Genomic DNA, 16,043 nt, shown 5'->3' with positions numbered 1-16,043 from the left:
GGAAGGGAGGCACGGGAGAACCAGAACCAGGATTGCGCAGGGCAGACTGTCTTCAGTAAAATGAGAGGTTTTCCAAAGGAACTCTGGTAGCTCGGAAACACTACCGCTTATGTCCACAGGGGCCGCCAAAATCAATGCAAAATGAAATTTCAACAAAGTAGCTTTAAGGACCTTAGAGAAAAAAATGTATTTAACATTTGAAATAAATCATTTTCAAACAAATGATTATGTGTATGTTTAGTGTATTTCTTCAGCTGTCTGTAACTTTGTTCAGATATAGTCTACATTTTCTGAACATCTCCAGAAGCTCTGTGGTCTTTCAGAAAGCCGTCTGGCATCATGGCATGGCCCTGAGTTTATTTAAATGTATACAGAGCTGTTTACTGTTCCCATTGCCAGTATTTTGATATGTAATTACACACACACACACACACACACACACACACACACACACACACACACACAGTACTGTTTCCATCACTTCAGAGGACATTACATTGACTTAAATTAATTTGCAGGAGACATAACCTAACCTTAAACCATGTCTTCATCCTAAGATTTAATGATTTAACATTGACTTGGAGTCATTTGTAGGAGACTTTATCGAACCTTAAACCATGTCTTCACCCTAAAATTAATTTGCATTATGGGGACATGCATTCTGTCCCAGAAAAGAAGGCGGGTCCCCATAACTGACTGTGTAAACAGATGTGAGTACCCACAACATGAGTTATACACGCCCACACACACAGCGAGAAATAGAGAGAGAGAGAGAGAGAGAGAGAGAGAGAGAGAGAGAGAGAGAGAGAGAGAGAGAGAGAGTCCTCCCTCTCTCCCTCCCTCGGTTTCATGTGAGAGACATGTGTGTGTGTAACCAACGCAGTGTGTGTATGTGTGTGTGTATGGATGGTTCAGCAGTTGAGTCTCCAGCTGCTGAGCGGAGTGGAGCGCGCAGCGCAGCGGACGCGTCAAACTCAACCCTCCGCTGGACTCTCGTGTACTTCCACCTCCCATGTGAATGAGAACCTTTTTTGACCGGAGGACACAGAGACATGGAGGGCCCGCGCCGCACCGTATCTTTACGGGGACTTGTATCTATCCTTTGCCTCACTGCGCTGCTGGAGCCCGGGGTTGCCGGTGAGTTGCGTGTTTTTTCCTAAACTTTAACAAAACGCTATGAGCTCGCGACGCTCCACGCTAACGTCAGCCTCGCTCTATTTGAACCTGACTCGCACTGTACGTTGTAATGAGTCCGGTAAACGGTGCCGCGAGGAGCCAGGCGCAACAGGTGACTCACACCGCGGCTGAGACACCGCTCAGCTACGCTGTACTTTAACACGAGCTAGCTGTTAGCCTGCTGTGTTTCCAATATGAGTTAATATCACCAGCTACAGTACTCTCCTCATGGTTCTAATACAAGTTATAATTCGGTACACATGATCATTTATTGACCAGTAATTTAGACACTCTTTAAAAGCTGTTTCTATGAATAATATCACATTTTAATATTAAGTGCAAAATGACTTCCTTGTAAAGATATTCGTCCTGTCATTGGACACTGACTCTTGGGTTTCATATATTGTTCTCCAGTTGAACTTCCTACAAAAATGTCAATATGCACTGTGTGTTGTGCATTATTTTCATACAAATGTCAAATATTTGGTATCTTTGAATTTTTTTGGGGGGGGAGTATTTCCACTAGAATAAGTAAGTAAGAGTGAGTTTGTGTTGAATGTAGTTCCTCAGCTCCTGCCATAGTGTTCAGAGGAGACACTGCACGTGAATATGGTAAACATTTTGACTAATAGACATCACCATGAAACTTGTCGATAGCTTACATTATGACAATTCTTTTGATGACGTTTAAATATGCAAATGCTGCATTACGTTACCTAATATGTGCTTATTTGCATACATTTCCAGACCTGAAACCTGAACATTGGATAGCGTCAGGTCCAAAACTTGTTTCATTTTGTTGACATATTAGAGGTTTTTACAGAAGGAATGTTGGATATCTCTTTTTATCTCTCCATAAATCAGAAAGTACTGTCAACAACCATAGAAAATCCATTTTCAACATGTTTTCAGTAACAGAATGTTGTATGAATCTGGCTCGCCGTCTGAGAAAAACATATTAAAAGGCCTTTAAAGATATGTTTTGTAAAATTGCATACATTTTGAAGACACTACAGGTGAATGGGGTGAAAGATATATATATATAACTAATGGATATCGCTAGGAAACGTCCACAGTTGATTAGTTACATTGAGACAATATTTCTTTGTATTACAAGTTTGCTGAAAAAATAGCCCAACATCTCAAAGAGCATGAAAAAAGGGGACATTCTGTGCCTGGGGTGTCTCCTCTTTAGTCTCCTTGTAAGTGTGTGCAGACGGTCCCACTTTCCCTCCTCTCCACACTGTCATCTCATGTGTTAACAGTGGCTATTTAACAGACTTGGACACTTTCCACCTGTCATACCAAACACCTCCCATTTCAGTCAGCCACAGAAACCTCCCCACGCTTTATTTATTCATTTGGTGACAGGTGGGTAGATTGAACACAGCATGAAAATGACAAATACAACTCTGCCTCGGTTGCTGTGAACACACACATCATCGTTCCCTCCCCCCCTCTCTCTCTCTCTCTTTCTCTGCTGTTTGTTCCTGCCCTCCTCCCACGGTGCATTGGGCCTATTTTCAACCTGGAAATCCCACATACCAGAAGAGACTGTGTGGTCCTGCTTGCATTGTATGCGTCACAAATAGACATCAACACACACACACACACACAAAAAGACACGCAAACTTCCACCCACATGCCCCCCCCATGCTGCCCACCACCACACATTAACACACTCCCTGTTATCGTGACTCCTCCGGAGCACCTCGGCCCCCGCAAGAAGCCGCTCCCCCGGTTACCCCGAGCAGCTTGACATGTTGGTTATCCAAACACCAGGGCCGGACTCTGTTGTTTTTTTGGTGTGTTTTTTAATATTTTCTTTTAGTGTTTGCTTTCGATTGATGTCGATAACCGTCCGCTCAGTTGGCCCGTCGCAGGAAGGTTCCTTCTTCCTTCCTTTCCAGGGAATCTCAGTGTCCGTGCAGAGGCCACCGCCTGCGTGTCTGTTTCCCCGATGGTACCGGCGGGACGCGAGCTATTCTGAAGCCGCCAATCAAAAAGCCGAGGCTGAGAGGGAAACGGGAGGCTGTGTGTGAGAAAGGGGAAACGAATAAATAAGTTATGTTGAGACACAGAGAGATCGTTTTGTGGGGGATTCTTTGATTTATATACATGTGCGTTATCGACGATGCAGAATAATTCAGCAGTTTGATAGAGAGAGCTCTTCTCTGTGTGAGATAGTGTTTCATTTAGATGGCGGTTCCAATACCGGTGAAATTCCATGATTCCCTAAACCTCAGGTTTCTCGCCAAAAAGGATATTTTAAAAGATAAGTCATCGTGATAACGTTACAATTTACCTTCGCCTAATTCTTATTGAATAGAGCTTGAACGCATCATAACGAAAGTCAATGCGACCTCCATTAAAGTCAGCTGTTAGCTCCGTTAGGACTGTGGAAAAACGACTACCGTCACGTTTTTCTAAACATTTGTTGATTTGGTACCAAAGTATCAGTTCCGTCCCGCAAAGCCCCGAGTCCCTCTGTGTTTACACGGATTAGATTGCTCCTCGGTGCGTGGAAGAGGTCACCCACTTCGACCTCACTGAAGTGCCGCCCTTGGATTTCTTTTACCATATTAGTCGACTTCCCCTCGCGCTCTCCCCTCTCGACTTGCTTCGCCGACTCCCGGGGTCAAAGAGAAGAAGGATGGAGGCGGAGGGACAGGAGGGGAACCGGAGAGAGTCAAGGGGAGGGAGATTAAAAAAGGGGAGGAATGAGAGGATTACGTGCAAATCGGAGGGAGTCGTGTTAAGAGGGAGTTGCGGAGGTGGGAGGATAAATTTCAGGAGCGGAGGGAGAGAGCTGGGCCCCCTGCTGTGGCAGTTATTTAGCACCGTGCAGCCTCTTGCCAGTTGTCTCTCCTGGTTTCAAATATTCTCCTGGTTCTTTAAATATTGCTAAATCCTTTTCCCAACCGAGCGTTTCCCACTTTAAACCACTGAAATACAGAAATCTGTCATTTGACAAATTGCAATCTGTTCCTACAAAACCTTAAGTGCTCATGCGTCCCTCATAGTCAGAAGTTTTCAGGACCTTGAAGTCTCTCTGCCCTATAGTAGGCTGCGCCTGCCTGGTGTGCACATTTGTCCCTTTTTCCATTTGAGCAGTTCGGAGCGGTCCTTTCCTGTATGCGGGTGATAAACTGCTGTCAAGTTTCCTGTCTGTCCTGCCGTCCACTGTGAGCTCACATCCTCAGTGGATTCCCAACCCGCTGAGGATGTGAGGAGAGGGGAGGGGATAGAGGGGGCCTTCCAGCTGATGGGTCGAGGTGCTCGGTTTGCTTTTATATGACAGGGAGTTTTAACTAACGATGAGCGAAATTCTGCTTCACGTAACCTCCAGAAAAATATGTTCGGATTGGAATTGTTTCAGTAGATAGATGTTGTTGTTTAGATTACTTTGGGTATGATGGTATTATTAGGATGACGATGTTATCAGGAGGAAATATTTGTAGGAATAGTAAAAAAAAATGCAATGAAAACATGGTTATTCACTTTCTTGCCGTGAGTTAGATGAGAAGATTGAAACCATGTCTCATCTCTGTGCGAGTAAATATGAACCTGCATGTTTTGTCGTTTTTATAAGTTTTTAAGCTAAGCTAACCGCTTCTTGGCTTCATATTTACCATACAGAGATATCATTCTTCTCATCTTACTTGCAGCACATTTCCCAACTCATCCTTCCAAACGGTACAGGAATGGGTTCATCTTTACCTCTTGTCATGTGAGAGTTCCAACATGTCCTCTAATCCGTAGGACCACACAGGTTGTTTGTTCCTCCTCTCTAGTACGACCATAGACTGTGTGTAAGAAGTGGACGTAGTCATCTTGACGTCACCCGTTGGTTTGTGGACTGTCGTTTTGAAGCCTCGAGATCGGCGATTTCGCCTTAACCATCTTGGATTAAAGCTGTCGCCATGTTGGTTTTTTTCGCAACCAATGAACAGAAGTTACCATATTTGGAATGCAGAAGAGTGACGTAGAGACGTTGTGTACGACTATGGTAGCGGCAGCGACCTGTCAATCACAGTAAGCCCGCCCTAAAGCATACACTGCTTTATGGTATATTTGACTCTAAATGGACCATCATTTACTAAATGAACATCATGCTGTACTGAAGAAGACTTGAAACTAGAGATTGAGACCATAAACTCATGTTTACAATGTTTACTGAGGTAATAAATCAAGAGAGAAGTAGAGTAATTTTCTAATAGACCAGAGGAGTCGCCCCCTGATGGTCAGTAGAGAGAATGCAAGTTTTAAGACACTTAAATATTGACTTCACTCTGCAGAATCGGAGGTTGCCGCCTGAATTAGCGCCCCCCTACCAGTGGCAGGAGATCAACACAACCGTATATCTGAACGCAATGGTTGCAGTTTTAAACACGTGGTTAACGTTGTGAAATGGTCGCAGTTTGGTTAGGTTCAGGCAACAAAACTTCTTGGTTAGGAAAGCTTGTCGTTAAGGTTCAAATAAGTATGTTTGTTACGTGACTTAAGTTACCAATGTAAATAACCTACATTACGTATGTGATGTAAGTTAACGACTGAAATACACGGGGGACGTTCCACATAACGAGCAATTTGTTTTACCTGCTACACAGACTTCGTTTTGCTAAGTGATAGTACCTTTGACCTCGCCACGCGGACTTTGATGCTTTTTATACTACCTGACTTCCTCCTTTACTCCCGTCATAATAACTGGGGCCACTAGAGGCAGCCGCCTAACAATACACATAAAAATGGGTCGAAATAATATATTTTAACAGTATAATTTATATATATTTAAAAAAAAGACATATGATGTTTAGAGTTACGGTTAGGTGCTTTTTTGTTATTTTGTTCATCCAGAAATGTATACTGTGAATGGTATGCTGTTTGTATCTCTTTCTTTTATCATATTGCTATCAGAAAAATAGCTACAAAATATGTACCCGACACAATTTTTGCCACATGTATAATTTGATGTTTTCATTTTAGGAAACAGCATTATTGTTCTTTACTGGAGCATCTTTGTCTTAATTTTAACACTTTTCTTCACTTTCTCTGGTGCCAAAAAGTGAAACACAGGTAATTATTCATGTTATTCAGTGGTCTGACAGTCAGACGGAAGCAGGTCGCAGTAGCACCATTTCCCTCCTGCAGTAACAGGAACACAAAGAAATCTCACATAACAATTACAGCCCCTTCAGGAGCCATCAAGAGCATGGTTAATGACAGTCCACGCTTTCCTGTGACACACTGAGGTCACCGTTGTTTTCATACTATAATTCCTACACATGGAGTAGCAGCAGAGAAAAAGTGCAGCCGTAATAAAAAAGAGAAAGTCAAAGCGCTTTTGCAGCTGGAACAATGACCCACATACCACCACAGACCTTCATGCGCAGTAACACTTTAACTCTCCGCACCAGCACAATCTGGTGGGATTTCAAAGTTAAGGGTGTAAAAGCTGCGGCCTCTAACTATCAAAGATCAACAGCGCTGTTATTTCCTTTTGTCTTGGTTTACCATTAGTACCAAAGAAAAAAAATGAATGTCTCTTCTTCTCAGTCATAACAGTGTCAAATTGAAACATTTTACACATTTACTGCAATCGGCTTTTTATATACATTCCTGAATATGCTGTGCGCCATCGATTCATCAGCTTATCAGCTGTAACCGCTGTATTAGCGCGGGCAGAGCGGCGGCCATTAGCCAGCCAGTCACCGTATCCTACGTATCAAAATAAACTTCTGTCTTCACAGGAAACTCAGTTAGGTTTAGGCAACAAAATGACTCAGTTAGGTTTAGGAATAGATTGTCGTTTGGGTTAGAACAGGGGTCGGCAACCTTTACTATCCAAAGAGCCATTGAGCGTCCACACTACGCCGGAGTTTTCAAAGCACCGAATACGGATATGTTTGAAAACGCTCCAGAGGTCGGATAAGTTTGAAAACTCCGGGGTTGCTTTGTCGTGTGGACGGCGTAAATGCATACATTTGGAAACGATCACGTGTTCACTACTTGATTGGTTGTTAGCAGTCACGACTGTCCTTCCCTGATTCGTCACGCCCCTATCACGTGACCCTTACCCGGAAGGGAAACTATAAAGGAACAAAACATGAATTGCTCTCCAGTAGGACAGACTTCAGACACCAGCAGAGCTACGAGTGAGAACAGACAACAATGAAACTGAGGGAACGAGTGAGAGACGTGTGTTGACCACATTTATGGACCCATAATCTAGTAAACCTTTATGTGTAAGTGTTCATTTTAAAGTAAATTTGATGTGAGAGAGAGAGATAGAGAAAGACCCGCAGCGCTGTAACTGAGTCTGAAAAATAAAACTTCTAAAACTTTCCACGAACTGTCTGTTTGAGTTTATAGAGGACTATTTTAGAGGAAGATCTTAAGTATCAAACACGACCTTTCATTATTAAAGACTACTTCATTACTCTATCGTATTTTTTTAACTAAGCAACCAATCTACTTCCTGTTTACACCGGCACCCACCTGCATGCCCAGTGTACGTGAATAGTCACGTGATATTTCAGGCGTTTTAGTCTGGACGGAGATCATCTTGAAAACGATGCTGAAACGCCGTGTGGACGGGGATCGTTTTTGTTTGTTAAAACGAAAACGTATTAGTGTGGATGTAGCCTCAGGGAGCCGCAACAGAGGGGCTGAAGAGCCGCATGCGGCTCCGGAGCCGCGGGTTGCCGACCCCTGGGTTAGAATAACCACGGAAGGGCCGTCACAGAAGTACTCAATTTACGTGCCAAAAACATTAACTTTTCGTTTCTCATCTCATTCTTGTTCAGTTTCTAAAAATGTTAAACTTTAAAATACTTTAAATCACTTTAACAGACACGTGTTCCCACAGAAGGTAAATACAGTAAAGGGCAGGAGAGAGTGAAAACCAAGCAACAAATCCTTTACCAGGAAAAACGACCAACAATCAAAAAGCTAGATGCGCTCTTAACGTGCAATCAGCATTGCATAACAGTATAATAAAGATTAATAGACACCATAAAAGACTTGACTTGACTGAGCTCACTGGCTGCACGGTGCAACTCTACCCCCGTTCCTCACTCACGTTTTATTCCTTCTCTCTGGCACTTTGCTGCACTAAATCACCAGCTTTTTATTTGTCTCTGAGGTTGTGCGTGGGTGTCAGCGCCCTGCTATTTCACGCTTCTCGGCCATGTCACCAAACTAGACTCTTACCGTGTGACGGAATACGTCTTGAAAGTATATTAACTGTGCTTAATGCACACAAACACACATCCGCCCACGTAGACGTACAACCGTAGCAGTGAAAGCCTCAAAGGAGAGCACGTAGAGTTTGACGACACGTGGGAGGCCAACGAGAACTCATGCGAGTCAGACCACTGGTCGGGTTTCACAGCTCGGGCTCTGCAGACATCGCTGCCGTGTCAAATGATTTAGCGATAGCACGGGCTGCTGCGCGTGCAGTTGTTTTGACTACGTTTTGGGTTTCAGACGTGTGAGGGCTGCCGTTGCTGTTGTTTGCAAGAAAGGGGGGGGGATGTACTGTATGTGCAGACTGGAGTTTGATCCTTTACTTAATGTAAGAGGTGGACGTAGTCACCGTGACGTTACCCAGTGGGTTTGTGGAAGGCTGATCTGCTAAATAGATATTTTATAAGGAGCAGAGCTCAAGTGTAAGGAGTGTTAGCGATGTGATGGATAGCAGAATTTTTTTGGATGCTCATGAATGAATTTTTCCAAATCACAGAGCGTTGCAATTAGCTAGTTCATTTATTTTAGAAAAATCGGAACCAGAAAGCCAACATTTTTTCAGAAAGACTGAAGAAGAAAAAAATCTCTACAAATCATTGTATCGAGTTAAAGCAGCTAGGGGAACAGCTGCAAACTTGGGCGTCAACAGGAGCTCGCTACTGTTTATTTCAACCAGAAGAGTAGGAAAGGCTGATGTACAGAGCTGAGCTGGAAGGAATTAGGTGTTCTGCTTGGTGAAGCTGGACCAGAGTTTTTAAAACTCAGCTGAAGGAGATCCTTCTGCACCACAACACCTGTGTACTATACACAGCTTCCAACCCACCCTGTAAGGCTACATCCATACTACTCCGTTTCTATTTGGAAGCAGATTTGTCAAATAGAAACGATCTCCGTCCACACGGGCGTTTCAGCATCATTTTCGAATTGATCTGCATCCACATGGCAACCTTCGAAGACGGACAGCACGTGACCATTAACGTACACTGGGCATGCGCGTGACGGTGTAAACAGGAAGTAGATTGGTTGCTTAGTTTAAAAAAATATGACAGAGTAATAAAGTAGTCTTTAATAATGAAAGGTTGTGTTTGATACTTAAGATCTTCCTCTAAAATAGTCCTCTATAAACTCAAACAGACAGTTCGTGGAAAGTTTTAGAAGTTTTATTTTTCAGACTCAGTTACAGCGCTGCGGGTCTCTCTCTCTCGCTCTCTCTCTCACATCAAATTTAATTTAAAATCAACACTTACACGTAAATGTTTACTAGATTATGGGTCCATAAATGTGGTCAACACTCGTCTCTCACTCTATTCTGCTCTTGCTTCGTGCAGGAAAGCTTAGCAGATCGCTAACAGTAGATCCGTGAAATAAAGACCATGGAATCCATAGAAGAGTTTCAAGACTTTAGTGTGAATCTTTCTTATTTGTAAAACTGTGGAAACACAATATGAAATATGGCTTTACAAACTGTCCCTGTACACATACATGAATACAAAACAACAATCCATGATATAGCCAGCATGTAACATGTCCCGACTAGCTAGCTTCTAAGCTAATTTTAACAGTACCGCCAATGGAGAAATGCTAACCGCGATTAGCATTTAATACAACACCAATGTTATACTAAAAGAGCGAATAGAATATATCTACGTACATCTTTTCATGCTTCATAAAGACATACTTACAGACTAATGTCCCTCAAGGCTACCAAACGGAAGAAGTAAAACCTTAGTGCAGCGTGTCTTCTCATTAGAATCTAAAAACAATGAGGCACTAACTAGAGAGGAGGGATAAATACGAGCATGAAAATGCAATGACATTCTACCACACAGAAATGTGGGGGCAGAACACACTCGTTTCCTCGGTGTTGTCTGTTCTCACTCGTAGCTCTTCATTGCATTTACCGCTAACTGTGGCTTCTGACGTCTGCTCCATTGGGCTGATGACGCCGCTGGTCACGCCACTCGCTAATCGCTCCAATAACAGCTGCTTCCTCCACAGAAATGCAGACTTTTACTACACAACAGCTGCTAGTACAGACAACAAAGCAAGCAACGCTTGAAATTCGTTATCCATGTTGAAATGAATCGCTGGTAGCCCAGTTTGTTTTCTTCCGGGTACGGGTCACGTGATAGTGAGTGTGACGAATCAGGGAAGGAGACGTCATGGCTGCTAAGAACCAATCGAGTAGCGAACACGGGTGTGCGCGTCATTTTTTCTAAACGCATCAGTTTCCGACCGTCCACACTGAAACGCAACCCCGGAGTTTTCAAACACCTCCAACCTCGGGGGTGTTTTCAAACTCCTCCGTTTAGGGTGCTCCAAAACTCCGGCGTAGTGTGGCCGCTCAGTGTAAACGTAGCAAAACATATGTTTCCAAACGTAAGCAGAGTAATGTGGACAGGGCCTTAGTCAGCCTTACTTGAACTCAAAAGCCACCCGGAGAAATCTTATTTTCTGCATGTTTAAGCTCTGAAACCTCCAGTCTGACCTGGGTTTCTAACACAGCCTGGCCTACCTAGGCTATCGGCCAGGGGGCTTGCAGCCAGAGCGGGCAGGTCTGAACAGGTCACGGACACATAGGCGGGCGGCTGTAGGAAAACGATAGGGGTGAGATTGTGCTGCAAGTCCAGGCGGCTACCACATGCAATGCCTTCCAACCAGCCCAGGGTGACAGTATCACACAATGTGACTGTATCTCAAGGAAAATGATGCAATACAAATGCAGATTTTTAGCCTGTCAAACATGAAAAGAGCATCCAGTAAATGAAAAACGGGGTTGCCATAAGTTTATGATTAGCCGGTTTAGACATTTTGTTTCGTAGACCTTGTGAATCATTTGTTACACGGAATCAACTTCGCAGGTTTGTCCACTCATCGCTTACTTCCTGAATCTAAAGCATACACGACAGATCAGAAAACACTCTTTGATGCATGAATGAATACGATTTATTGCGTCTTTCAGGAAATCCTTGTGCACAGTGTTTTTTTAAAAGATTCTGTGAGACTTTGGGGTTTATGTATCCGAAGTGGTTTTGATGTAAGAAAGTGCTGTAGCTTGGCACAGGCTGCCTATTAATTCAGCTGCGGTTGCCTGTGTTGGTGGTTCAGTGTGGCCGTGGCCTATTTTTGTATGGCTCAATGGTTTCCTTTGGCCCCATCCAGCACATTTGAGGTGGTTGATATAATCAGTCAATGCAGCCCGGTGGAGGTGTTTTCCTCGTTGGGGTTGTCTGCGTTGACACAGTGGTTTACCTGGTTGAATCCAGGCAGCTGATGCTTTCCTCTGGTGTGCAGTCAGGATGCACCAATACATTTCTACAAATGTATTTATTTCTTACATTTTGTTTGAAGTCAGGAAAGCGATGTTTAAGTCAAGCCTGATGTTGCTCTACACAAACAAATTATCTCAGTCCATCGGTATTGGCGCAAAGCCCAGGTATCGGTATCGGGACTGACAAAGTCGGATCAGTGCATCCAGACCAGGCGGCAACCTCCGGTTCTGCTGAGTGAAGCCAATGTGTAAATGTCTTAAAACTTGCATTCTCTCTACTGACCAGCAGGGGGCGACTCCTCTGGTTGCAAAAATAAGTCAGATTGTATAGAAGTCTATGAGAGAATGACTCTACTTCTCTCTTGATTCATTACCTCAGTAAACATTGTAAACATGAGTTTATGGTCTCAATCTCTAGTTTCAAGTCTTCTTCAATACAGCATGATGTTCATTTAGTAAATGATGGTCCATTTAGAGTCAAACAGACCATAGAGCAGAGTATGCTTTAGGGCGGGGCTACTGTGATTGACAGGTTGCTGCCGCTACCAGAGACGTATACACTATCTAAGTCACTTGTCCGCATTCCAAATATAATAACTTCTGTTTATCGTTTGCAAAAAAATCCAAGATGGCGAAAGCGCCAAACTCGAGGCTTCAAAAAGACTGTCCACAAACCAATGGGTGACGTCACAATGACTACGTCCACTATACAGTCTATGATCCAGAACATCAATAAATATGTTTCCATCACTAATTGTTGCATAATTTATTCATTAACCTCAACTTTTTTTTCTGCTTCAAGTCAGAACAAGAATATTGCACTGAAGAAGTGGTATTAAAATTGCTGTATTTTCAGTTTGAGAGCAGCACTTGCCTGAAGCATGAAGCTAATCTGATGAATACTTTCTGTTTGTGTGTGTGTGTGTTCTGCAGGTATGCCCTCTTTCTTCCCGATGAGTCAGCTTTGTAAGTTCTGTGATGTGGAGCCTTCCTCCTGCAGCGGTACAGGCACCTGCATGTCCAACTGCTCCATCACATCCATCTGCATAGACAGCAACGAGGTCTGTGTCTCCATCTGGTAGGTACCCGAGAGCAGACTGCCAAACCCCTCATCCCTGAGATGGGACTTAACCAGATCAATCTTAATGGATGCAGTTTGAACAATCGCCTCTCTGCTTTGCCCGTCTCGCAGGAGGAAGAACGGGACCGACTTTTCCGTCGAAACCCTGTGCCACAACCCGTCCAAGCCGCTCTACGGTGTAATGCTGGACGACTACAACAGCTCCATCTGCGTGATGAAGGAGAAGAACATGACGAACGGGATGGCACACATCTGCTCCTGTACGGTCGAGGACGAGTGTAACAGCCAACTCTTATTCACCCCCGGTGAGTGCACGATGAAGCGAACTCCCTCTACTGAAGTTAAAGCTGCACTTATCAGTGTATTTATTTCAACCGTGGATTAAAACAACTATATCTAATGTGAACTAAGGCCACTTTTAATGATGAAATCATGGAGAATTATCTCTGCAGTTGCCCTCTGCATTTAGCATTAGCATTAGTATTTTAGCATCTTTCAGCTCACTGTTTTGGCTTCACTTCTGGGTAAGTATATAGTATAATATATATATATATAGAAGCCTCGAGTTTGGCATTTTCTGGATTTTTTTATACCGTATTCGGACAAGAGGTTGAAGCTTGGGAAGAGCGAGGCCTGACATGGGCAGTTAGCGTTAGCAGCTAATGCTACTACAGCTTTTGTTACTGCAGTGCCTTTCTGGGCTTCTGGAATAACATTTCCAGAGCCTCTTGATATTTATCTATTTATTTATGCATGTATGTATGTATTTTTGTAATGTATGTATTTATTTACTTACTTACTTACTTACTTACTTACTTACTTACTTACTTACTTGGTTACCAAGATCAGTCTTGTACAGCCAGGGGAGTATTTCCCCTCTGACAGCCAAGCTGGATCAAAACCTGTCATCCGGTGGTGACTGGACTTTAGCTGCTTGTCAGGGGCAGGGCGTGCAGCACTTGGGTTCTTTTCTGTACTTAGCAGGAGAGCGAGTGTTGCCATCTTCACCACATGGGAGCGTTTAAAAAACGCAGATATTGTTGTCTGCTTTTCAGGTGGTTGATGCGACATATTTTCCGACGCGCACTCTCTGTCCGCTGGTGGGAGTGTGCTCACCTGTGTGTGCGCATCGGGGCGGAACTCCGCCGTGCACGATACAGAGAGCAGAGGAGAATTGTAAACACGCGACCATGTAGAGACAGAAATGACATGCCGTCGTGTAAATAAGATAAATAACATAAGGCTAGTGGCGGCTGGTGGAAAAGTTTCTAGGTAGGGCCATCCTATAAATTTCAGCAAACATCCCAGTATGATTTAATGCAAAAGAAATTCAGTATCAAACACGCATTACTACTTTGCAGTTAAATATTTAACATTTATTCCAACACGAAAAAAAGCAGTAAATAACACTTATATAACATAACATAATATAATATAACATGTTTATTTATTGAGATGCCCCTATGGACCTTGTTATAGGAGGTAAAGATCAGGAGAAGTAAACATGAAGTGTAATTATGAATACTGATGTTAAATTAAGCTATGATGAGTTTTCACTGTTAATTTACCATCTCAATTAAATGTTGATGCTTCCATGACCAACTTAAGCAGATGAGACTGAGGACAACTATGTAGAAGAAAAGATGTTCACTTTGCCTAATATGTAGCTTGACAGAGTTCTCCATGTGTGTCCTGGTGTTCTCATGTTTCCTTACCTCCTCATCCCCCTAACTGTCCATGCTGGATCTGTCCCCGTTGTTTTAAAAAGCTAAATAAGTTATTAGCATGACGATTTTGCCCCCCTAGCTGCGCGTTCTGAGACGTGTCGTGCACACAGGCGGAGAGCACGAGCAGACGAGCACACAGGCGGAGAGGACGAGCAGGAAAAGCATATATTTTGCGCAGATATCATATTTTACACATATTACTGGGTACATTCCATAGTTCAAAAACACAAATATTGACAATTTGTATAATTTATGATTATTATAATTATTTTTTTTTTGTTGTGTTGCTCAAGGTCCCCCACCAGGCCCCATGGCCCTCTATTGGCCAGCCGCCACTGCATAAGGCTATTTAGTTTGTTTAATAAAAGAACAATGTATAGACCTGTTCTATAGGAAAGGTAACCTTAAATTACTTCTGTTGTGATTTGGTGCTATATGGAAAATAAAATGAAACAAAATTAACTTACCTTCGGGGGGGGGGGGGGGGGGCGCCCCTAATATAATGGTAGGGGAAACACTGTTATTGGGATGCTAACTTTGTCTAGCGTAATACATTCTCTTTTGTAATCTACTTATCGGGAAAAAATGAACAGCCGACTCTTTAAGTAGTAGTACTCCTTTTGTGTCTTTTAGTACAAATGAACGCTCGTAGACTTCTATACAATCAGACTTCTTTTTGTTACCAGAGGAGTCGCCCCCTGCTGGTCAGTAGATATGTTTCCACATTGCCTTCACTTTTCAGACCTGAAGGTTGCACCATGGTTTGAACTGGATAGATGGATTTTTTTCTGAAGCGGATCAATCTTACTTGTTCTTTAACTGGGTAATCGGAGTTATTGAATTTTCCGCCACTATTAGTTTTGGCACTATTAAATCACTTTGACCGATTTAGCCTATCTGGTTGCCCAACTCTAAAATCAGCAGGTTTTCTGATCAGTCAGCTGTACAGTTTCAGAACTGTTAACATTTGCTGAGCAGAACGATACATCTCCAACCCTTCCTCATATTCCAGCCGTAAATGAGCAACCAAAGTGCTTGTGTTTGCAGTTCTATGCCGTTACATTTCCTCCATGTGGTCTATCGCTGCTGCTTTCTTTCGCTTTCACCGCCGACATGTGTGTACATCGGCGTGTGAAGCTGTTTCGCATGTGTTTCAGAAGTCCTCTTAGGTCTCACTGTGGTTTTGCTACTGTGCTGTGTGAATTGACTGGATATTGCACCGTCATCTCAAACAGGAAGTGGAAACGCGGTGTTTCGCATCACACGTAAACACCGGTCGGGGGAGTCCTCAAGACAGGCAGCTGCGTGCGTTCTGTGCCGTGTGTTTGGCTGCTGAGAAGAAAAGTTGAGTGTCTGTCTCAGCGTCTGTGTGTGTGTATGTGTGTGTGTGTGTGTGTGTGCGTGCGTGTGTGTGTGTGTGTGGTGTAGACCAGCCACGCTGGAGAGCTCAGACATATGGTTTCCTGTCTGTGTTTAACTCAAATCAGAAACATCTCCAGCACATGGTGAACTAGACAGAGAACACCTCCGTAGTGACTGA

General features: G+C 43.3%; 1 protein-coding gene across 1 annotated transcript in view; it reads left to right on the top strand.

Annotated features, from left to right (window-relative positions):
- The first annotated feature begins 1,000 nt into the window (after positions 1 to 1,000).
- Positions 1,001 to 16,043, top strand: part of LOC142955147 (TGF-beta receptor type-2-like) — a 40,504-nt gene continuing 25,461 nt past the window's right edge. The window contains exons 1-3 of the mRNA XM_076096533.1: positions 1,001 to 1,137; positions 12,629 to 12,773; positions 12,888 to 13,081. Coding sequence (XP_075952648.1) covers positions 1,053 to 1,137; positions 12,629 to 12,773; positions 12,888 to 13,081 — 424 coding nt within the window. The 5' untranslated portion in view covers positions 1,001 to 1,052. The remainder of the gene's footprint in view (positions 1,138 to 12,628; positions 12,774 to 12,887; positions 13,082 to 16,043) is intronic.

The sequence above is a fragment of the Anarhichas minor genome, unplaced genomic scaffold (genome assembly GCF_050575085.1).
Source record: "Anarhichas minor isolate MPS153535 unplaced genomic scaffold, ASM5057508v1 ptg000022l, whole genome shotgun sequence".
In the NCBI taxonomy this organism is placed as follows: domain Eukaryota; kingdom Metazoa; phylum Chordata; class Actinopteri; order Perciformes; family Anarhichadidae; genus Anarhichas; species Anarhichas minor.
The sequence above is the reverse complement of the archived record's forward strand: the minus strand, read 5'-3'. Positions and strand labels throughout refer to the sequence as shown.